The 24,795-nt window shown below is 47.7% G+C and overlaps 1 protein-coding gene across 9 annotated transcripts in view; it reads right to left on the reverse strand.

The window, feature by feature from the left end:
• The window catches only part of LOC119439862 (cytochrome P450 4V2), a 335,721-nt gene extending 311,406 nt beyond the window's left edge, over nucleotides 1-24,315 (reverse strand). For 4 of the 9 annotated variants that reach the window (XM_049660278.1, XM_049660277.1, XM_049660279.1 and 1 more), the window contains exon 1: nucleotides 23,986-24,315. In XM_049660278.1, the coding sequence (XP_049516235.1) occupies nucleotides 23,986-24,235 (250 nt within the window). In that variant the 5' untranslated portion in view covers nucleotides 24,236-24,315. The remainder of the gene's footprint in view (nucleotides 1-23,985) is intronic. The other 5 variants (XM_049660275.1, XM_049660273.1, XM_049660274.1 and 2 more) reach the window with 5 other exon arrangements.
• Between the last annotated feature and the right edge of the window lie 480 nt (nucleotides 24,316-24,795).

The raw sequence follows: 24,795 nt of genomic DNA on the forward strand, positions 1-24,795 counted from the left end.
TCTCTTTTATTGCGATAGCAATTATATGGACACTCAAAAGCAGATTTCTGCCGTCGGCGTCGCCGTCGCCGTGAGGTTCCGTATGACGTCATTTGGAGAAGAAATCGTCGCCGCGCGCCGAACGCTGTATGTGCGAGTGAAAGGGCGCGAGGGGCGCGTCTTTCACGGGGAGTGAACGCACGGCGGAGAACAAACGCGCGTTCTGCGCCGTGCTCGCTTAAGGGCTGCAGAAGTAGGCGTCTCTTTTCTCCTTTACAATCACCATATATGTAGAGCAAACGCGCCTTCTTCCGACGCGCGAGAGGCCGTGGGGGAGGAGGAGGGAAGGGAGGCGACGTTTAGCTGCGGCACGAAGTGCCTATTTATATCAAAGGCTCCGGCAACAGTCACCAACGCCGCACGCATTTTGAGCGAACGCGGGCAAAACGCCGATGGCGTCGACAACAGTTCTGCGTGTTGCCGATGCTGCTGCATGTCCAAGTTTATACAGCTGATAAAGCTAATATCATTACTCCGTATAGCTCTCTACAAGTTTGCTATCGCAATTGATGCTTCACCTTTCAGGCGAAACTGCGACAACTTTTTTTTATTCGATGCAGCAGTTAAATTTCAATGAGAACAGCTGTGGCAACATTATTCATCTCTGCCTTACCGATCTTGACACTGTTTCCGTCATGTGTAGCAACGTTCATCTGGTTGCGCCAGACAAGTTCCTCCCTCCTCTAATTGTTTCTTTAACTCTGGTAGCACGCAAACGCAGCATCCGTTCCGATAACAGCACGAAGCGCAGTTTCAACTTTTCCCTCGGAGACTACGTTGTCTAGTACCACTATCTTGACAACGCTGACTGGTCGTTCGTAGATGGTACAGCTGATGTTGAAGAAGAGATTAGGTTTTCTTTACAAAATCATTGAAGCTGGCATGCGCATATTCATACTTGCAAAACGCCCAAGAAATCAAGTTTCCCTCATTGGTTTTCTAAAGAACTAAAAATGACAATAAAACTGAAAAACCATGCACACAGAAAAGCTGGGCAATCAGGTTTAGCTAAGTGGAAACTTGAATTTAGGAGCTGTCGTTGTCGTTGCAAACTTTATTATAACGATGATCACTACAACCACCTTGGACGTGTTGAAGCCAGAGTGACACGTAATTCAAAATATTTCTGGGGCTCCGTGCGCTCTTCACTCTTCTAAAAAGGGTGCCCAAAATGTATGTCTCTGATGAAAATTGCGATGTTGTCTCGAACATTGCTGATGACTTTGCCCAACATTTCTGTTCTGCATTTGGTGTAAAAGAAGCTTCTACCTCCAAGTAACCTTCCTTCTCAGTCTGGTACGGTGTGTACGCTTATTACCTTGTTTTCAAGTCCCCATATAAAGCGCCTCAAACCTTCCCTTTCTTGTGACACTGATGGTATCCCTCCCGCACTGCCTAAGACATACGGAAGCATAGTTGTCCCTGTTCTCACAAGCATATTCAACAGTTCCCTAAAGTCCAGTACGTTTCTTAGCGCTTAGAAGGTCAGAACACAAATCGGGTGCTATTAGTGCAGTTACTAACTACCGGTCTATACCTCCCCTCTGGGCTGTGTCAGGAGTGTTTGAATTTCTATTGCATTCCCTAATTGCTGTTACTGCTAAGAACATTTTACTAGATGATCAGTATGGCGTTGTAACAGAGCACTCCACAACAACGAACTTGGTCACATTTATGACCCATGCTTCCAGTGTGGTACAGAGTAGGGGCCAATTAGACGCTCTTTACTTTGACCTAAGGAAAGCATTTGATGTAGTTTGCCATGAGCTCCTTATTGCAAAGCTCACGCAAATGTAAATCCCTTCTTCCATCACTGCGCTGGTATCAAATTACCCAAGCAATAGATCGTGCTTCGTTGGCATTCTTAGACAGAGTTCTATTAGCTATGAGGTCACTAGCAGAGTTCCTCAAGGATCTCTTCCTGGCCCTCTCCTCTTCCTACTGTTCATAACTAACATTTCGCCCACAATTCAACACTCTTTATTCCTTCTATATGCTGATGACTTGAGCCTATTTAAAACTCTCGACAGTGTTCACGACTGCGCAACCTCCTAAAAGACAGTTTTCACTCTCAAACTGGTGCAGAGGCAATAAGTTACTCTTAAATGCTCCAAAAACTATCGTATTAAGGTGTACCCGGAAAACACACCATGTGCAATTTCCATAAACCCTTCGGATTCTGCCCGTATTGACACTGCCCCGTGCCGATGAAATCAAAGATCTTGGTGTGTACTTCGACAAAACGCTAAGCTTCTCTTCGCAAGCTAAGTGTGCGAAACAACGAGCCCTTCGCGCTCTTGGTATTGTTTGTCGTATATCGCATGACTTCCACCCTCCTGTTGCCTCTCTGAAGTTGTACTCTATTGTGTGCCTTCCACTACTAGACTATGCCTCTGTAGTTTTGGGTGGAACATGTAAATCTAATTCTGACATCATTGAACGCGACCAAAATAAATTTATATCTATTTTAAAGCACCACGTTTGCCCTTCTGGCGACTATGGTTCAGCCCTCTCAAATATACCTCAACTCACACCTCTAAAATCTAGACGTATTAAATCAGACCTTTAGTCTTTATATACCCAACAAAGGGGATTTTCTGCCCCGCCTTGCTCCATTATGGACTGTCCTATGGCTTGGCTCCAAAAAAACACGTAATAAGTATTCTGCCTGTATTGACATATTTCAGAGTTCATTGCCTGTGTTTTGTACAAATGTAGATAATCATGTTGCATGACTAACCCCCTTTAACGCCCGCCTCCTCGTTTTCCTGCTTCCCTATTTGTTTCTCTATCTCAAATTGTTTTGTCCACCACATTTGTCTTCTCTGTAAATTTTGTCTCCTGTATTACTTTTTAAGTGCACCAGTACGAAAGCTCCATAGCTGTTCCTGGACACTATAATAAACAGTTGATTGATTGATTGATTGATTGATTGATTGATTGTAACAATAAAGATGCTTTAGCACGAGCAAGTGCTATTGGCAACTCCAACTAAATGCTTCCCCAGCGGCCGCGCCGAGCAGCGGCTCATCCGGGGTGAGCCTCACATTATCACATTACAACGTGCGCTGCAACCCTGCCACGTTGGCTCGTAGTTCCGAAGTCATCGCGATGCTGCCGCGCACAAGTCCGGAAACGAAAAAAACGGGCGTCGAAAGAATTTTCGAAAACGGGTGTCGAAAGAAAGGCTGTGTGCCGTTATGGGTGTCATCGCGGTGGGAAAACATCACTTCATCATTTCATCGTTTCCCTAAAGTAGCAGAAGACGCGCAACGGATTGCGACATGGATAAAATACTTGCGCATTGGGAAAAGGGTGACATACACTCTGGTGGTTTGTTCGAAACACCTCAAGCGAGACGACTTCTTTCTTCCCTGTGAGTAGACCATTGCTTTCTTTTTAGATATTTTAAATGTAATGTGCGCTTTCTAAATCGCGGAGTGTACTTTCGTTGAGGCAGGCGCTTTAAAAAATAAGAGCGATGCACGCGTAAGCTTCATTTAGTGTTGGGAGTTTAATTTTCTGCCCGAGCGTTAGTGTTAGTAATACTTTAGGTAGCAGTAATATTCTCGCTAATGTACTTTTGTCCGTAGGCACCAGGCGCGTAGCCAGGGGGGGGGGGGGGGGGGGCTGAAGCCCATCAGCCCCCCCCCCCCCCCCGAAATCTTTTCGTGCTGGCATGCACCGCCGACGAAAACTACCACCGACGCCGGCAATCATTCTGGATTTTGTCTACAATGTCCTTTTCACGCTCGAAAAGACATTTCGGCACGAACATTGCGAACTCGGGCTGGATTTCGTGACAACGCCCTTGCACCTGGAGTCACGTAACGCAAAGAGCCCCATCCGAGCACAAACTTTCAACGGCTTTTCGATAGCGAGCGGGCGCGTTGCGGCATCTCGCAGCGGCCGCGGAATATACGGAGCGCATGGATTTCAATTACGAAACTTTATGGGTATAAAGTTCTCATAAACTTTTGACGCGAAAGGTGCGCTGACATTTCCAAAGGCATGCTTTAAAAGATTTTCAATTCTAGAAATTTATGGGGTTAATGTTCTTATAAACTTGGGCCAACATGCGCGCACTGGAACGCTCGTGTCCAAGCCGTTCCATAAATGGAAGCGCGCTCGCAATCTCCCACACACACGAAAATACTAAATATCACCGTGACTGTCAGCTAGCAGCTGATAATTTTCTCCAAACATTTTCAGGAAGCGTGCCCAATGTGATTGATCAGCTGGACCAGGGCAGGCAAAGTAAAATATGAGAAAACAGAAGAAAGTGAACGGCCTATTATTGAGGATTTTTTTTTTTTTTTGCGGGCGACAAGGTCTGGCTCTCCGGGACCACAGGGACAGGGGCCCTATGAATTTAAGCAATGCCCCTGCTGAAAATACAGGCATTTTCAGAGTGCTTCTTCGCATGCGAGCTGATTGTGGGGATACATATCTGAAGAACCATTTGGAAAGTTGCCCCAGTATTGCCTCGTATTTAAGCCCAGACGCACAAAACCAAATTATAGAAATTTGTGGTGACATTATCAAAGAAAGCTTAGATTCAAAAGCTTCTCCATACTTCCTGACGAAACGACGGACATCGCTGGAATCGAACAGCCTACTGTTCCTGCAAGGTACCTAAACAAGTATGTCAACGACATCAAGGGAGTGTTTTAGGTTTTAGCACCGGAATAGATGCCCATCTCTCACTGCGACAGCAGGTTCTATGTAAATGTGTAAATACTGCTGCAGCTTCTAGTCACCCTTCCAGTGACCACTGCCAACGCAGAGAAAATATTTTTTTAACAAGAGTTTACTAAAAAACTACTTGCGCTCTACAATGTCTGTGGAACGCATGGTTAGGCTGGCGCTTCTATACACCCACAGAGACGTCAGCATCAACGTGACCGTTTCGCTCAGCTTTCCCGCTGAGAGAAGTTTGTCCTTTAGATAGCGAAGCAGCAAAAATCAATGCAAGTAAAAAGTGCTGTTCCTTCAGGTGCATAAGTTCTTATTTAACTTTTAAAACCGCAAAAATTTTCGCCGTTTATTCTAGCAGTTAGCATCATGATCACAATTATCACGCGAATACAAAAATTGCGAGGATACCAATCACCAATTTTGACCGACCTTGCTCATTGAAAGCCCGGCCCACGCGGCGTTCGCCAAAAACATTCGGATATTGGGTAGTTCAACTTACCGCATCATCTGTGGCCTTCGTTTGTCCTTTTCTTTCCTTTTCAGCTACCTGCTTTTATTTCTTTTTTGAAACGAAGGAATACCCTCCTTTAATTTTGGATGCAGAATAATTGTTGGCGTTGTGCACGCAGTTAAATTAGACATTTTCGTACTGATTTATGCATTATTCCTCTATTATTCTACCCACATGGCACTGTCGCGACCGCTGCATGGCCCAAGTACGATTTCTGCGATCATAGTCATGTTTTTGCCAGGATCATCTGTCTTTTTGTGCTCAAAGTTTACTATCTGTGACTGAGCAACATGTTTATTTGTCGTATTTGACGCATTATATACACTGACGTTTGCTTAAATACGTAGATTTATTGGAGACTCATACGTATTTTTAAATATCTTTCTGCGAGGTTTTGTGTATACAAGCAGTGAACTTTGTTTCCAGCGACTCTTTTCTTGCCCTTTAGCGAGTTGTATCTTTGCATTTGTATATTCCATTCTATCTTCGCATTTCTAATATATACTTTGCAGAACTCCCACTTTTTATTTGTACTCACTGCTGCGAGTATTATCTCGGTGTAATTACAATACACGACGAATTACAGCTGCTCCTACGCAATCGATTGCAACGAGGGATAGCGTCATTGAGGTTTCTTCCTGGCCGTTGCACATGTAGAAAAATGTAAACAAGGTTCTTGAATGACAGATTCATCAAAATATTTGTCCTCAACTTATTCATTTCATGGCCTTTACGTCTTTCATATAAGCTGCATGCACTGCTTGGCTGGTTTCGAACTGATATTGACCCTTTTCGCGGCGATCCCGTGGGCACTGCCATATTTGATCACGTGGTGACGCGTCCATTGCTTGCCTCAACTGCCTCCGTTGCCTCCTTGTTTACAATGGAAGTGTATGACGCCGGCGTGGCTTAGAAAACCTCTGTTTTCGGAGATATCATAGACGGTGACTAGGTGGACGACACAAAGCTTTGATCACAGCTTGAGAGAACATGCAAAAGCTCTTTCGGAGCTGATTGAGCTATGTCCAAACGGCGCAGGCAGTTTATATGGTGCTTCTTCTAAAAGCGGGGCTAAATATGCATTCCAAGCTTTGCGATTATGAATTCAGTCAGGATTAGTGTGTTTTGCTCTTTGTTGTTTATTCGGCAAATATTTTGAAGCAGTGGCTTGTCAGTTTCTGACTCAGTGAAGTTCCTCGGCGCGGCCACCATCTGATTATTTTCTGCCTAATCGCTCGCGGGTGTGCTCAGTTCCGAATCCGATAGATTTGTTCTTGCTGCGCACAAGGCTTGAAACGTAGCTATTTTGTACATTGTAATACCTTGTAGAAAATATATATTAGAGCTAGTAACTTGCTTACTCTTGTGGACCGTCACGAAACATTCAGCTTCGACCATTGATGCGCCATAGGTGCAGTCCGTCATTTATTGTGTGTATACAGTGCGCATATATTCAAGTGTGCGTCCATTCACTTATTCTTGATACGTCGGCGATAGAGTGGGCGTAAGTTTTCCTGCCATTTGGACAGATGTGTATAGATAACGTGCGCGAAACTTACTATGACAGGAAGCGGCGCTACTCCCTTTGTCATTGTTTAACGAGTGGTACTCACTGTTGCCGACGTTCTGGGGATGAAGCCCTTTCTTTAAAGGTTAGCGATACAAGGCTGGTGGATGAGCAAATTTCTGTATCCTCGAGGAAAGCCGTACATCACGAAGTGCCGGTAACACGTTCGGACAGTTGCAGCAGCGGTCCGCGAACTTCGCCACACAGATTCATTCTATTCCTTAACATAACAGTCACTATTTTTGCAGCCAACTACTGCACGCGTATTCAATCCACATTATTCAATCTAGCATAATTGGAGCACAGTGTGTTAGCGAAAACTCAGTTGCATTTCCTACAGCTGATCGCACAGAAGCAAGGTAGAATCGGTAATGGTTTCGTATTCGTGCGCGGTCGCTGAGGAGAGGTATGGCGCGCCGCCGTGAGCGCCATCTCGTTTCTCTAAAACAAACTGCTCCGCGAAAAGTGTCAATAGTTCTAAAGATTCATGAGATGTTTTCTTTACTTATTAATTAGACAAAAAAACACGGAAACACTGATATCAGTTATTTCTGCCACAATGTTTGGGGCATACGAATATATTCTGTTATGAAAACATACATATTTTAATGGACAGTGCATAGCGTTCAATAATTCATTTGCAGCATCTAATATACAATGAAATTGGCAATGCAGTTATTATTCATGCATTTGATCCCTCGACAAATTCTATAAGGAGGAAGCCGCGCTGCAACCTGAGCCCCCCCCCCCCCCTGACAAAATTTCTGGCTACGCCACTGGTAGGCACGGTAGCATTGATCGATAAGTAGCTTGGACCAATGGTCTGAAAATACGTATTTCATGAGACAGGCTATGCTGCGAGGCGATATTGCTTCGTCTAGCTCTCGACTAATTTGTTATCGCAATCGATGCTTCGCCTTTCGGGCGAAATTGCGACTTCTTTTTCATGATTGGACACCTACGCAAACGTTCATACGGATGCAAACATGGTTTTCCCAAACTTATTTTCTTGCATATTGCAGTACTTTTGAAAAGGCAGTGTCACCCAGGGCATCCTGTATCTAGCCGCGTGCAGGTACCGCTCCATCTGCCGCAGAGCTGCTACGAAACGATCGAATGCCTCCGCGGCACGTTATGTTTTTCGAAAGCATGCAGTTGCTCGTGTTTACGTGACGGCGAATCTCATCATATGCCACAAATAGCCGCACGCGGGAAAGGAAAAAAAGTTGGGGCAGCTTCACACTAGTGGTGCGAAGACTGGGCAAACAGCGAAGCTGGCGACCCCACCTAGCTTTATCGCGGTTCGGCCAAGTTTTTGCGAGGTTATGCTTCGAGACTCGGCCACGTTTTGCGCAAGATCACCCCGGAATCATCGACAGCCCAAGGAGCAACGGACACTCGGTCATTAAAGTATCTGGAGCCTTCTGGACGATCAAACGCTTTAGCTAGGTTTCGCGGGCTCGTAACTCCAGATCTTCTGCGACTCACCGACATTCGCCGCTGCTTCGGCGGCGAGATACTCGGGATCGGACCGAAGTCGTCTCACTCGCTCTCGAGTAGCGGCGCGACGGCTTTCGCGCCGCGCTTCCTCTTCTTCGGGAATGACGCTCTTCTTCAGCCACCCCAACTTCGCGGCGATATGCTCGGCGCGGAGACGGCGGTGCTTTGGTGTCGCCGCGGCGGCGACACGGAGCTATATATCCCGTGAGTCGGCGCAGTGACGTCACGGTTTAGCTCCGTGTCTGCGCAGCCACAGCAACCACTCCGCACGGCGTGGTGACATCAAGGCTCGGCAAAGCTAAGGCGAAGCGATACGGCGCGCGCGATGACGTCACGGCTCACGCAGCTGTGGCGAGGCTCGGCGTAGCTTGGGCGAAGCGTTGCTAGGCGAGGCATGGTGACGTCGTCGCCAGGCCGAGGTTTTGCGGTGTTAACTCGACGGACCATCATCAAGCTTAAACAGCTTCGCTAGTTCACAGGAATATGTGCCAGTGCGCTTGGACCACAAGTACACCTCACGATTCCGGGAATTTCAGCCACAAGTACACCTCACGATTCCGGGAATTACGAACAAGCTCAGTCATTCCACGGTAGCTCTACGACAGTTGACATTGTCATTGCTGAACGATGCATATGAGTTAAGAACGCAAGTTTACACCGATGGATCGGTCTCAGCCACCAGCTCCACAGGCGCTTTTATCATCCCGACCTTACAAGTCACAAGGAAGTTCAAAGTGTCCCACATAACGACTTCTACGGCTACAGAACTTGCCGCTCTACGTGCTGCAGTTAATTACATCGTAGAAACACCACCTCGAAAGTGGGTCATTTTTTGTGACTCCAAGGCAGCCCTTCAGAGTCTGCAGTCAGCATTACGACGCAAGACACATGAACAACTGGTGTTTGAGACCAGAGAGGTTCTCCATCAAGCCCTCATGAACGGACATGACATCATCTTTCAATGGCTGCCGGGGCACTGTGGCATCGTTGGTAATGACCTTGCCGATGATGCCGCCCGGTCAGCCCATAAGGAAACCCTGACTGTTCCTATACCCTTATCGAGGACAGACGCTGCGAGGGGTCTTCGTTTACTCGCTCAAACCGAGAGAGAAACGTCATGGAGCAGCCCGATTTTTACGAACTGTCATCTCAAACGGCTGGATCCTACAATGAGGCTACAAATTCCATCGAACTTCCCCCGCCGTGATGCAACTTTACTTTGCCGCCTCTGGTTAGGAGTGGCTTTTACGAAAGCATACTCATTCCTTCTGGGCATGTCCGACACACCAATCTGTGACTCGTGCAACTGTGAGGAGACGGTGGAACACGTGTTGTGTTTTTGTCATCTTTATAAGACCGAACGTGACCTTCTCCGGAGTGTGTTAGACCGATTGGACAGCAGACCTTTTTCAGAGACAAAGATTCTTGGACCGTGGCCCCACGCGTCGCAGGCTTACAAAGCGACGCGGGCATTGTTACAGTTCATGAAGTCGACTGGCCTCAGTGACCGATTGTGAAGTGTGGGACAACCGCATGTGTTTATACTGCGAGTGCTTTCTTCCCTCTCTCTCTCCTTTCTTTTCATCCCTTTAAACCCCTTCCCCCGTGTAGGGTAGCAAACCGGACGTGCTTCTGGTTAACCTCCCTGCCTTTCCTTCTTTTTTCCTCCTCCTCCGCGCTTGGACCCTTACTGCACTACCTCCATGATCGGCCCACAGTTTTTCGCACTACGCGGCCCAACCAAGAGCTTAAACAGCTCCGCTGTTAAAAAAGGAAACAGAGAAACCAAGGTTGTTTATCGGTGGCAATACGCAAAGATTGTCTTAATGCACTCCGTCTCCGGTAACGAACCAGACGCGCATAACTCGCTAACTCGCAATTAGGTCTGGCGTTCCACGTATTCCACTCTTGGAATACGTGGCCACAAGTTTCAATTCGTCTGCATCGCGTGGAATTAAAAAAAAGAAAAAAAAAGCGCGAGACAGCTTCTTAAAGGCGCCCCGCAACACAGTTTTATATGCGCTGCCTTTTCATACCATCGTAAAATATTCTGTGCACACTTTTATACCTGGTAGCACAGAAATTCAAAAATAAAATAAAGTTCTGTGGCCTAACATCCAAAAGCTAAACATGTCTATGGAAGACGCCGTGGTAGAGGGCTTCGGATCAACTTTGGCCACCTGAGGGTCTTTAACGTGCAACTAAATCTAGGTACACCAGCGTTTTTACAACGAAACTCTCCATGGCTAGGATCCCGGGATTTCCTTGTGGCGGAACGTCGACAGAAATTATCATCATCAATGGCTCATACCCCCGTAAGGCAGAAGCTACAAACACTCAGCAAAGTGGAGCGAAGAGCGCACACATTCTTTGGAAGCACGCAAACAAAATACAGAACAGCATACGTTTCAATAAAGAACAAGCTTCCGAACCACATTAATTGGTGATAAAGCGCTCCTGATAACAATTAGCGCTCCCCGCATACGTGTACTGGTGAAGATAACTGTTGCGCAAGCTGCCGCGGCGACGGCTGCTTGACTATAGCATACGAAGCAGGGAGTGACGTAACTACACTTTCGCATGTAAAATAAGAACCCGCCTAGCAAGTGATTTGTTTCGTGACAGTGCTAAGGGATGGCCACGTATATGCTATGGCAAAGCCACGTAGAAAGCTACCACTCCTGAAGAGCAGCGGGCATATGAGGCGCGGCGAATTTCTCTTCTCGATGGTCCACTCTTTGTCGGTGCAAGAAGTAGCTGCGCAGGCCAAGGCACAGGCCGTCGAAACGTCTTAGGCTAATAATTATGTAAAGTGTATGTGAATATCGCCACGTGAATAATTTCAAACTACGTCGCAATGGGTAATCGTTCTAGTTGTCGTTTACAGCTTCGCTATCCATCCACAGCGTGGATTTGAGACTTTTTTTTTGCATTTCAACCTCATCTAAACGCGGCCGCCGTAGCAGGGGATCAAACCCGTGACGTCGCGCTCAGCAAGAGAACGCCATAGCCTCTGAGCCCACCACGGCGGGCAGAGCGTTTTCGCCTTCATCGACGCGTTTGTCGAACAAGTCGGTGCTAAAGCCAGGCAACGATTTGTAATGAGCAAAACAACATGCGGATTCCAAAAACATAGGCTCATTGTGTTCTGTTCTCTGCGTAAGTGTCTATTTGCGCCTTACGAGCTGCCATTCAAAGACAAAGCTCAGCTCTGTCAGGCGACAGGTGCACTGGTGTCGCAGGGACCATTCAGAAGCAGAAGGAATGCCAGGAGCGTATCATCCAAGAAACTTACACGAAAGGAGAGGGCGAGTGCAGGGGGTTGGTTTTAAGGCTGTACAACGTTGAAGGTAGGGCGAAGCATGACCTCCAAGATCGGGCAACGCGTATCGCCCAATCTTCGAAGTATGGAGCGTCCTCCAAAAATTACTAGAAGGAACTCTGACGCTGGGATCTTTTAGCTACCATGCGAATGATTGGATGAATATATCAATTTCTGGTAATCTTCTTGCTTAAAGTGGCTTCAAACGTTCTTCCGACATTATTTATTGCGCTTTATCGTTCTAAACTTTCTAAACTAGTAGTTCTAATCTTTCTAAACTGGTAGTTTTCTAAAAGACTATAAGTCTCCGAGCATAGGAGAAATCATTGCGAATTGTTGCACCGATAACGCAACGTCTTGCTGAAAAGGATCACCTTGACATGTCACAAAGCCGTTTGGAGCCAGAAGGGCGAAGTTTAGGCAAATCTACGCACTGCCCAAGATTCCTATGTTGCCTGAACTGCCACGCTTGCAGTGCCCATAGACACATTAGTGCCAAAGTTCCCTCTAGTAAATTTTGTGGAAAATTGTATGGTTCAGAGAAGAAACATCGATGTTCTTGCAAACAAAAATGCCATCGAGAGAGCAAGTTGCCGGCGACCCGGGAAGGTCGGACTGGTTGATTTGGAAAAAACGGCACACCACATGGCTTACACACACTTTTTACGTCGCCTTGATATAATTTCAACATGACACCAACAACGTGAGAACTAAAGAATACGATAAAATATAGGTGTCACTGCAGCAAAACATAGGACACGGCTCTCGCCTGAAATTCGCACCTTGCAAACTGGCATTTGGCAAGAAACCATCAGCTTTTTTCTTTCTTTTTTTTTTCCTGCAATAAAGTCATGTGGGCGCATTTGGCTCGCAAAAGCCTTGCTCAAGTTTTGCAAATTAAGAGAACCGTGAGAACAGCTAAAAAAGCTTAATTCAGACTTTTTTGGTTTTATGGGGACGTTGACCTCCGTCCATGTTATATATCCCAAGCTAAAGTGACGGCCTTAATCGTAGGTTCACGTGTCTGCAATAAAATTTGCTTAGCGTTTCCCGCCCAGTTCATTTCGTTCAATTTTTTTCGTTCCAAATATTATCAGGTGTGTTCGCAATTTGGAGCGGACAAGTTTGAAGCGTACCTATAGTCAGCACACATGCTGCGTAACAACATATTAGGGGCGAAGCACCTTAGGGTCGAGGCTTGTCCGTTCATCCACGTTGTCCGTGCTCACGAGTCACGGCCAACGTTGGCCGCGCCGCAGCCATAGCAACCAGGAGGGCGGAGGAGGGAGGCGCGGCGCATGCGCACGCGGTCTCCTCCTCGCCAGCTCCTAGCTCACTTCCCGACCCCCGCTTCTCTTCTCTCCAGGGCGCGCTGCCTCAATGCCCACGCAAAAGACGTCGAACGAGATCCCATACTAACGAAAGCAGACGTCCTTGCCTTTACCGAAACGTGGAACGCGAGACCGCACATCAATCGATTCCTCCCCGTCGTCTGCACAGAAGAAGCAGAGCGTTCGGCGGGTGGTGTTGGGATGTACGTGAAATTTCCAGAGACCGCGGTGGATCTCGACCTACCAATAACGAGCTAATCTCACAACGGCGAACACGCTGCAATAAAACTATCCGACGGAACCGTCGTCACGACAGTGTACTTGGCCCCGAATCTCTCCCGAGGCAACGTAGAAAAGTACATCGATCTAGCCATGCGGAAATATGAAACAATGTACAAGAACAACCCCTTCGTACTTGCCGGAGACTTCAACGTAGACATCACGGACAGCGACTGGATTGTGCAGTATATATGACATCTCGATACGCTCTACGATGCATTTCGTATGACTGGAAACAACCAACAACCACCAGGGGAGCGTGCATAGACCTTGTCTTTGCCAACTTCAGGCTAGATCCGATCGAAGAACCATTGGCTCTACATTCCACGGACCACAAAGCAGTGATAATGAAGGGGAAACGGAATCCAGAACTCAACACGGCATACGAGTTATGACAAGTAAAACATTGTATATACTGTACGCACGCATTGTCACTCATTTACATGAGCGAGTGGGCAATGTCACGGCTGATTTACGGTAAGAACGATCCCCAGTGCTTCGCCCACTCGTCATGATTCACTTCGTCGAGATGCGTGGAGTTTTTTTTTTTCATCAAAATCGTAACGATGATAGTTCCACAGACAAAGCAATCTATGAGTGAACCCCACAAAAATCATGTTCAGTTCATATCATTTAATGAATGCATTAGGTTGCCTTTGGTGGTCTATGCGTCAGCTAGAATGCGTTATAGTGAGGAGAGGCATCAACATGCCAATGAGCTACAAAGGAGTTTGGTTGAAGAACCCCATCCCCAGATGCATGGCCACCGACTACGGGAAGGGGGGGGGGGGGGGGCTCCGGAGTTTTCGCCCCCCCCCCCCCGCGACGCCGCCCCCCCCTCCGCTCCTAAAATGCCATTACCAGAGTCCTTTTACCCAAATCGTTTGTGGTTTCTTTTGAGTTGCCTCTACCTTTTCCTTAAAATGTTATTGTGGCTAAAAGCTAACTGCATCATTGTTGACGTGGACGTGCACGGTTTTTACATACTTTCGCTTTACTTCTGAAAATCCTGACAATAGGAAAACAAGCGCATTATAAGCACTAACGGCGGCTACCTCATCCGTATTTTTTTCAATTCAACGTGTTATTTTAATTTCCTGTGTGAACACCATGCACAGACACATTATATTTCAATGTGGGCACAGGACAAAATTTATTATATTTTTAAAGAGGAAGACGTAGCCAACTAACAATTATTTCGAATGATATGGATAGCCTATGTCTAGAGAATGAATATGTTGCTGTATGTTCAACTCGCTACAAATTGCTTTGCGCGCTTTTTTGACACTGAAAAGGACCTGCAGACTTCAGTGACCCATTTTAATTAAATTAAATTAAAATTAAATTAAATTAAAATAACAAACACCGTGGAATGCACGAACCCTGTAAACCTGTAAATATCTCTCTGGATGACCACGAGCAGTTGCTATCACAACGCTGACAATATGAAGAACGCCAGCAGCGAGGGCGAACGGTTAGTACAGCCATGCGATTCACCGTGCCTCACAAAATTAGATTCATCATCATCATCTGCATATTTTTATGTCCACTACAGGACGGCTTCGGTCAGCGATCTCCAATTACCCCTGTCTCTTAACTTGGGCTTTGCGATCTGCAACACTTGGGGCGCGGAAAAACAGCCTAAGAAGGAAGACAGCGCGCATGAAGTGAGCAGCCATCCCTGCTCGCCCTTGATCATTGCACCCCCAATGATTACCAACAATTGGATACGGCACGCGGGCCGCGTAAGCGTCAACCACGCACAGTCATTCGCAGCTGCGGCAGGGCTAGATAATAAGACGCGTGCTCTCCTCCCAATGCACCCATTTTATCATGTGACCTCCAACTAACCCGAATATTGAGCATATGGGAAGATAATGTCCATCAAGGCGCCATGCTTTTCGGCTCAGTGTTACGGGATTTTATTGCGATAGCAATTATATGGACATTCAAAAGCAGATTTCTGCCGTCGTCGTCGCCGTCGCCGTTGCCGTGAGGTTCCGTATGACGTCAATGGAGATGAAATTGTCGCCGCGCGCCGAACGCTGTATGTGCGAGTGAAAGGGCGCGAGGGGCGCGCGCTTTCACGGGGAGTGAACGCACGGCGGAGAACAAACGCGCGTGTTGCGCCGTGCTCCCTTAAGGGCTGCAGAAGTAGGCGTCTCTTTCCTCCTTTACAATCACCATATATGTAGAGCAAACGCGCCTTCTTCCGACGCGCGAAAGGCCGTGGGGGAGGGGGGGGAGGGGGAGGGAAGGGAGGCGACGTTTAGCTGCGGCACCAAGTGCCTATTTATATCAGAGGCTCCGGCAACAGTCACCAACGCCGCACGCATTTTGAGCGAACGCGGGCAAAACACCGACGGCGTCGACAACAGTTCTGCGTGTTGCCGGTGCTGCTGCATTTCGAAGTTTATACAGCTGACAAAGCTAATATCATTACTCCGTATAGCTCTCTACAAATTTGCTATCGCAATTGATGCTTCGCCTTTCAGGTGAAACTGCGACAACTATTTTTCTCGCGCCCACAGTGTATGGGTCGCTCACTCATATGACATTTGTACTTTATACGGAATATGACGGCGACGACGACAGCGAAAATTTGCCTGGAGTGTCGATACAATTGCTGTCGCAATAAAAGGAGAAATAGAAAACAGGCGTCGAGCTCGCTTCTACCGCGGCTGCAGACGTTGCAATGTGCACCGGCTACAAACACAGCTTGAGCACCAACGAGAAAACCAACGGTGAGCACCTCGCTTATCGGTACTTCGCCAGAACCCGTCTGACGCTGAAAAGGAAGCGTATTTTCCACCGTATAAGCACCAGCGGAAACATAACACTAAGCGCGCGGGGAGACAGCGCACGCGAAGGGACCATGGCCATCTCGGATGGCCCAAGCTTGAACTCGGTGCCAATTAACTCTAAAATAAAGCGCGTGACCCGCGTATGTATGGCAGAGGCAGGAAAAGTAGGAGTTGAGGACCCGTCTGTTCTAGCTGCTAGGCGAAAAAAGACTCGACGCCGCTATCAAGAACGTTCCTCAGCTCACGTGTTTCCATCAGCAAGTGACATGTACGGCCCGAGGTTCTATGAAGTACTTGAAACAGTGCTGTCTTCGTTAAACAACAGGTATCCACCTGATATGTGGCAGCATAAGTCCCAAATTGAGCAGCTTGCCATAAGGAAGGAAGACGAATCACATATAGACATAGTTCTACGGTGACGACCTTGAACCAGGACGGCAGATTTCGCACAGAGATATGCTGATTGACATTTTGAGCCAGCAAAGGTCGGCATCATTACACACCTTCGGGGACGTCATGCACATGTTTACGGGGGGCAAGGGCGAACACCTGCGAAACCTGTTGCCGGAAATGGCCAAGCTAAAAAATATTGCGTTGGCCATACCAGCCTCGTCGACCACATCCGAGAGGTCCTTTTCTTTCCTTCGGTGACTGAAAATGTACTTGCGGTCGACGACTGGACAAGCCCGTTTGAACCATCTGGCAATTTTGCACGCCCACAAAGAAATCTCCCGCAAAATCAATTTGAATAAGATTGCCGACGACTTCATTTCCAGATCAATTGCCCAAACGAACATTTTTTTCAATTATGGTGAAATCATCGCATCAGACAACGAACTGATGTCTTCAATAGGAGAGAGAAAGGCACCAACTTAAATAACGCAAACCACCTGGCTTAGAAAAGAACGCAAAAAGTTATACAAAGCAACGAAAATGGGGTACATAACAGCGCAAGCAGAGTGAGCCCATTTGGGGGAGAAAAGACGCGTGGTTGCGCTATTTGTAAAACTCCCTAGTCTATCTGTGCATTTTGCTTATTAATTTTTATTTCGTCATATGCTGCATTTGCCGCTCAATAACACAATCCACGCTGTTCCTGGATTTGCTATCAAGTCCTTTCGCGCTTTTGAGATATCGCTGTCCTATTTATTTATCTGTTAATATATTTATTTATTTGAGCACCTGATAATTTTTACTCTGTAATTCTTTATTCTGCCTCCGGAAAATAAACGAAACCAGTGGCATAAGGCATGCTTTAAGTAATGAAACTACGGCGTTATATGAATTCACATTAAACTTATGCTAATAATTCTAGTCATAAGTTGTGTTCAGAAATTCTTATATATCATTTAATTTTTATATGTGTTATGCCTTATCTTCTCAATAACTGACCTTTCGTCAGGAAAATATTTCTTGATTGTATATTTTGTATTAAAACTTTTACAAGGCGCGTACACATTGCCTTTTTCATAGATGTGTACTTGTGCGACTTAATACACACAAGACACACAATAATTATATCACCCTCGCGTGTTTAACTGAAACCGCTTGTCGCATGGCTCAACCAAGAGACGCCAGTCTCTTGGCGGTGCGAGGGGACTTAGGCTAGGCTGTAAAACTGAATTGTCCCCTACTCTGAGGTCTTGCAAATACTCATATAAGCTGGTCACTTCAGTGAACAATCTTTCGAGGTCACACGAAGTTTCCAGTGTAATAGCTATTAAAGGTAATATATATATATATATATATATATATATATATATATATATATAGTAGTAACTGGATTTTTCAATGGGCCAAGCGTATTTAGGAAAATCAGAAGCACAACTTCGCGGTTATCTTAGGTTTATTATTTTCCCAACAGTTTCGGTCGGTGGACCGACCTTTTTCAAGGGATACAGGAAAATCTTGCAACAGTCTTTTTATATCTTCAGGTAGAGAAAGAAGGCGCCAAAAAAAAGGTGAGAAAGGAGAGATAGCGAGATATATAACAAAGTTGAACATGAAAAAAAAAAAGGGTTGGAGAGTTAAAGGAAAGACCCCAAGACCTGGTCGTGCCAGACAAAGCAGAGGGCAAGGTCGCTGTTAAGCGTGTTTCACATGCACAATTGACGGACACGCCTGTCATGTTAAGTTGAACATGCAAAAAAAAGAAGAAAAAAAGGAGGGAGAGTTAAAGGAAAGACACCAAGACCTGGTCGTGCCAGACAAAGCAAAGGGCAAGGTCGCTGTTAAGCCTGTTTCACATGCACAATTGACGGACACGCCTGTCATGTTAAGTTGAACATGCAAAAAAAAAGAAAGAAAGAAAGAAAGAAGAGGGGGAGTTAAAGGAAAGACACCAAGACCTGGTCGTGCCAGACGAAGCAAAGGGCAAGGTCGCTGTTCAGCTGTTAAGCGTCTTACACATGCTCAATTGACGGACACGCCTGTCATGTTAAGTTGAACATGCAAAAAAAAAAAAGGAGGGAGAGTTAAAGGAAAGACACCAAGACCTGGTCGTGCCAGACAAAGTAAAGGGCGAAAGACGAGAAACACGAAAGAAGAAGAAATAACCTGCAAATGTAGTAACAGCGTGGCGAAATCAGCATGAAATTGAAAAGCAAGGGCAAAACACGAGAAACACGAAAGAAGAAGAAGCAGCCTGCAAATATGACAGTAACAGCGTGACGAAATCAGCATGAAATTGAAATTGAAAAGCAAGGGCAAAACACGAGAAACACGAAACAAGAAGAAATAACCTGCAAATATAATAGTAACAGCGTGGCAAAATAAGCATGAAATTAAAAAGCAAGGCACAATAATGTGGGTGGTTCGGTCCGCTCCCCCACTGGGGTAGTGCGCATTCTTTCGACATCACACACGTGTTCGGCTTGCCTATGCGGGGATTAAGTTCTGATTTTAGCTAATTTAACTTATGGATAAAGAAACGAGAGGTTTCCCATGTGTTCATTTATGCCGTGCGTGATTGTTCTAAATTTGTGGATAAAATATGACTCTCTTTGTTCCCGTTCACGAGAAGAGCGGAAGCCTGACTGGAGAAGAGTGACACGTATTTTATCAAATGAATGCTCAGGCAGACTGATATGTTTTGAGAATGGGAGATGTGGTAGTGCGCGGGTGTGAGCTCTGTGGTTATTTAGACGGAGTCTGAACGCGGTTCCAGTCTGGCCTATATACTGTTGGTCGCACACTTCACAATGGAGCATGTAGATCACATTGCTGCTGTCACAATTTAGAGGTTCCTTAATTTTGAATGCGAAATCAGAGGAAGTAGCCTTAGCAAGACAGGTTGATGTCATGTGCTTACAGACCTTGCAGCGGGGTTTACCACAAGGTCTGCAGCCTGATTCTATGTTTTGAACCGTGGTTGTCCTAGCTCTGACGAGGATATCTCTTAGATTTCTTCCCCGGCGATAGACAACTCGGGGTGGCTCTGTGAAAATTGAAGACAAACGTGTGCTCTGCTGAATGATATTAAAGTGTTTGGCTAGGATGTTGTTCACGTGCGGTAATGTAGATGAGTAGGTGAGGATAAGGTTGGTTTGGTTTTTCGGATGGCGGGGCTTTGAGCCCGTCAAAATTTCATTTCTGTCTAAGGCTTGTGCTCGGCTTATAGCATCATCAACAATACGTTCCGGGTAGTGTTTCGCCATCTTTTATATATATATATATATATATATATATATATATATATATATATTGTGAAGATGAAAACATGCACTTGGGCTCGGGCGCTCGTACACCGGGCGCCAGGGGGCGAACGAGGGGAAGACGACGAATGAGAATATAGAACAGCCGGCCCATGAACGGGTGCTATCTCTGTCTCTCATTCATTACAATGGCGCAGTCGACGAAAGCCAAGTCTTAAGGGGCTTCAGCTTTAAGCACAGTGCTGCGGAGGCCTTGCGCCCTCCGGCATCTCGCGTCCAGGGTCCTTCCGGCGAGGGAACGCCGTCAACGCTTCCCTTCGGATAGATGCCGCGCCTGGGACTGCGTCAACCTCCGATCCGCCAAGGCAAGCCGTCCACGCTGCCTTAGACATGGATCCTCACCGTCGTACGTTCCTCCTGCGGCCAGGGAACGCCGTCCACGCTTCCCATGCCCTGGATCCCTGCCCCATGGTACCATCGACAACTAAGCCACCAAGGCATGCCATTCACGTTCCCCTGGCCATGCTTACGGCTGCAGTGAGTATCGCGGCCGCCACCAGCTCTGGCTCAACGGATGCCGTTCACGCTCCCTTGGCCACTGGTCCGGCTGGCCCGAGTACTGCGGCCGCTGCCGCTGCCTCAGGGTGCGCGCATTCCGCCCCTGGCTCAACGGGCGGCTCAAGCGGCAGTTTAACCGACGTCATGCGAGCGATCTCGCTGCTGTCACAGCAGCTGGACTACATAGTTTCAGCCACTTCCCGTTTTTCTCCCAGCAGGTTTTCTATCACCTGCTGCCTCAGAACTACCGGAGTTCCATGGATTTCAGAATGACCCCATTCTGTGGCTGCAAGCCGCCAACGCGCTCGGCGCACGCCATGCCTGGCCCGACAACACGATATGGCTGGTTGCAGCGGGGCGACTTCGAGGTGCCGCCAAGGCATGTGAAAGCTACGAAGGTATCAAACAGCCGTCCTGGCCCGAGTGGAGTGCTGCTTTCATAGCTGCTTTCGGCCAGCTACCTTCTGCCTGCGGTGAATCCGACCAGCGAAGTTCTGCGTACGGCACTCCGGCGCGCCACTGCTTCGATGCTGCGGCAGTATGCCCAGCAACGCGTCGACAGAGTGGTGCGCAGGCTGCCTCGCCGCAGACGCCGGCTCACCGGGGCTCGCCGCCTGCTTCACCCCAGACGATGGGAAGCGCATGGTGACCACCGCTTCCGCTAGTATTCCGCTTCCGATAGAACCACCTAGTAACCACCAGCTCCCTTATGCCTGCGCTGCCGCTACATTCTCGAGTATCAGCTGCGGCTCGTCATCCTCGAAGATCGCGGCTGAGAACCAACGTTTCAGCAATAGAGGCAGCGAGCCGAGCCCTCAGCCACCGCCATATCAGTCACAGACCTCCGGTTCGAACTCCATGTTGGCGTCCTCCGCCATCCATAGCGAACCCGGCAGCAAGGCCTCCAAGACAGTGGATGAAGCTGTATCAGCAGCAGCGTCGGCAACACAGGCATGCGGCGACGACGCGGCCGATGTAAAGTACTGCGACCCTTTGGACACCGGCCCAGCCGCCGTGGCTCTGCGGTTGCTGAGGGCCGAAGAGCAGCGCAACAAGAGCTCCCCTCCGGCACACACACCACCCCTGCTGCAGGAAGAGCGCCTTCCGCCGACGAGATGGTTCACAGCCCGGTCCTACTCCTCCTTGGGCTGCAGCGCAGCAGCCGCGTGCAGGCCCCCTCCACCCGGTGCCATCCTCGTCCTCGTCTTCCGGAGTGTCGGTTGTGACAGGTCGCAGAGGAGGCATCACAGGACAGCCTTCACTGCGGCATGCCTGTTGCCCGGGGACACCGCACCAGGGGAGTGGTGGCAGCACTTCGGCATCTTCTGGTGTTCAGCAGCGGCCAGCACCGGCACCTCGTGGTTCCAGCAGCCATGGTGGTGGTGTCAGTGGGTTCCGGTCTACGTTCTCGGGCAATGTGTCGTCGTCCGCTTTTGCGGACAACAGTCCCGGCAGACCTGACGAGAAGGGAGGCTGGCATGGTCCGCTACAGTCAGTTGCTACTGGTTCCAGCCATGTGGCAAGCACGACAACTCCGCTTCGGAGTGGCTCCGATTGTGCCCTCCAGTCATTCAGGGCATCACCATCCATTCACAACCTCTCCAGTTGTTCCTGTGATGGTCCTCGAAGGTCTGAGAAGAGGCGGGGAGGACTGGTCGCGGTCGCACCACCCATAGTGGTCAGCGGAACCTCCTTGGAGGTAATCTCTTCAACTTCGGCGGAAAGTTCCAATGATGAGCGGCAGGATAATCGTCGGCAAGACCTGCGACCAGCGCGCAACAGCCAGTGCCGCCCGCCAGAGAAGCTGGTTGCAGGCTGGACGGCTCACCAATGACGACTCAACAGGTTGCCTTCATTTTAAGTGGCGTGTTTGCAAGCCATGCCGGAAACTTGCAGCGTGGCCGAGTGTGAAGATGAAAACATGCACTTGGGCTCGGGCGCTTGTACACCGGGCGCCAGGGGGCGAACGAGGGGAAGACGACGACGAAGGAGAATATAGAACAGCCGGCCCCGGAACGGGTGCTGTCTCTGTCTCTCATGCATTACAATATATATATATATATATATATATATATATATATATATATATATGTGTGTGTGTGTGCGTGTGTGTGTGTGTGTGTGTGTGCGTGCGTGTGTGTGTGCGTGCGTGTGTGCGTGTGTGTGTGTGTGTGTGTGTGTGTGTGTGTGTGTGTGTGTGTGTGTGTGTGTGTGTGTGTGTGTGTGTGTGTGTGTGTGTGTGTGTGTGTGTGTGTGTGTGTGTGTGTGTGTGTGTGTGTGTGTGTGTGTGTGTGTGTGTGTGTGTGTGTGTGTGTGCGCGCGCGTGCGCGCATGCGTGGGGTTCGGAAAGCTGGTCAGGCCCCCCCCTCCCCCACCAGAAAAGTTAAAACTTTCCGCCTATGCCCAAATGCAACGTAACAGTGCGCACTACTCTGTTCTAAACTAATACCCGTGGTGTTTCACACGTACGCTGGTGCTCTGTATTTCGACAGAGCTAACGCTGTCTAGGCAGCGAACTGGATGCGTTACAATCTGCCTCACTAAATATGCGCGGCGTCGGCGTTGTACAAAGGCACAGCTGACGCCAACCAATAGGGTTCTCAGTTGACAAAGATGTCAGCAGAGTGAACGAGTTTTACTATCGTTGTCTCGAATTGCAACCAGACGGGATAGCGGCACCCAAGGCACAGGCCAGCCAAAATACAAGTTGGATGACGCCATCTACAGCTCCTGCGTGGAACACTGCGGCAGGATCGATACAGTGTGTTGTCGACGTGCGTAATCAACACGCGGCAAATACACTCTACCATAGATCTGTCATCAAGATAAATTTAAACACAAAGAAGTACAAGGCAACTGGAATGCGTCCTTGCGTTACACGTTCGCCTTCATTCTTAACAATGACCTAATTCAGGCTCCAAATCGACATTATTGACTACAGCATGCTTTAGATGCTGGATTGTACGTCGCCCTCCGACGTACTCAGAATTATACTCGTTACATGTGTTCTGATCAGTATTTCCCTACTCGCGTTTGAAGAACTTATGCTTATGGTACGCCAACAAAAGTGTATTCATGTGTCAGGAAACGTTGGCCATGGTTTGTAGGTCAGTGACTTTTCTCCCTTTGCAAGTGTATCAACCTCGTTAGGAATGTTCTTGTTCGCACTGAGCAGTTCCATCTCCTCATGCAAGGTTTTTTTTTTGTTTGTTTGCGCAACGCAATTGGCCAAATAAAAGTAAAAAGTGAGCGAGCTAGGGCAGTTTTCTTGTTTTGCTCTCTCCCTCTCTCCCTATTTTGTCTTATACCCCGACCGCATCGCAGCAACTGTAATAAGAGCAACTTGTTACTCGACCACATTGCAGAACCAAGTTCACGAACTTATCATTAACAAAAAGTTATTCCGTCTTCTCACAGTCTTCCTTCTTGTTCCCCTCGCTCAACTTTGCTCACTACGCATGTATGACGACAACCAAGTGAATGAAATGTAACACACCTCTTTTTCAGAAAACCCTGTCAGATTTTTCTTTTTATGCTTGAGTCGTGCATTTCTCTTACTTTCGAGCGTTTCCTTGTAGTTCTTCACTTTGTTCTTTGCTGCGTGAACTTTTCATTGCCTACAGCGATGTCAATCCCCCTAGTGGGTATGAGCAATGTGGTGAGGCAACAACAACAAAACCGTGCTATGATGTCGCTAGGCCAGCCCTCCCAAGTGAAGCTTACCTGCTGTGAAGTTCTCTTTGTCCAACCGTCTCCTATTTCCCCATAACGCACAGGCCAGGAACCAAAACGGTATCCAGTCCCCGGGTCCCGGCACTGACCTCAGCAGCAGCCACGTTCGAAGCCAAGGCAGGCACCACTTCTTGAAAAGCCATACTAGAAAAAGTAACGCTACCGTCCATGCCAGCGCGTGCGACGTGGCCACAGAAGATAAAGGCGCTACGACAGACGCAAGGTCCAAAAACGCGACCATCGCCACGTGTGTAGTTCGTTACGTAAACGCTCAATGAAGAAAGACTGCTCCCGCGCAAGGCACAAGCCTCTTGCTTTATAACATCAGTGTACCGGCGGGACTTGGAATGTTTCGATAAAGGCAGTTCTCTTTCACTTTAACGACTACGTATGGACAGAGGAGCGAAAAAATAATAAGAAAGGCTGTGTTTGCGTCAGTAAAGAGCGCATCGCTGGGCAGTCCGTGCAGCTATGTTGCAACGGTCAAAAAGCGCAAAATCGGACTGCGAGAAGGCTCATGCAACAGTGCTCTTTTTTTCGTTTCCAGGCTCATCTTGACTCTTAATAAAGCGGAATTAAAAAAAAACGCTTATTCGAGTCGCCAGGGCCTAGAAACGGTTCTGCTCAGCTGTTGCAACTATTTCTGTCACGTATTTCTTTCTCACTTTGTTTATTTGTAGAGCGAAGCGGTAAAGAAACAGGTAAAACGACGTGAGCTTTACGTTTACCCCGGTTTTTTTTTTTTTTAGTAATTCTGCACCTTCTTCTCGTCTTTCTTTTTTTGCGCATGTCAGTTGGCTA

The sequence above is a fragment of the Dermacentor silvarum genome, chromosome 1 (genome assembly GCF_013339745.2).
Source record: "Dermacentor silvarum isolate Dsil-2018 chromosome 1, BIME_Dsil_1.4, whole genome shotgun sequence".
In the NCBI taxonomy this organism is placed as follows: Eukaryota; Metazoa; Arthropoda; class Arachnida; order Ixodida; family Ixodidae; genus Dermacentor; species Dermacentor silvarum.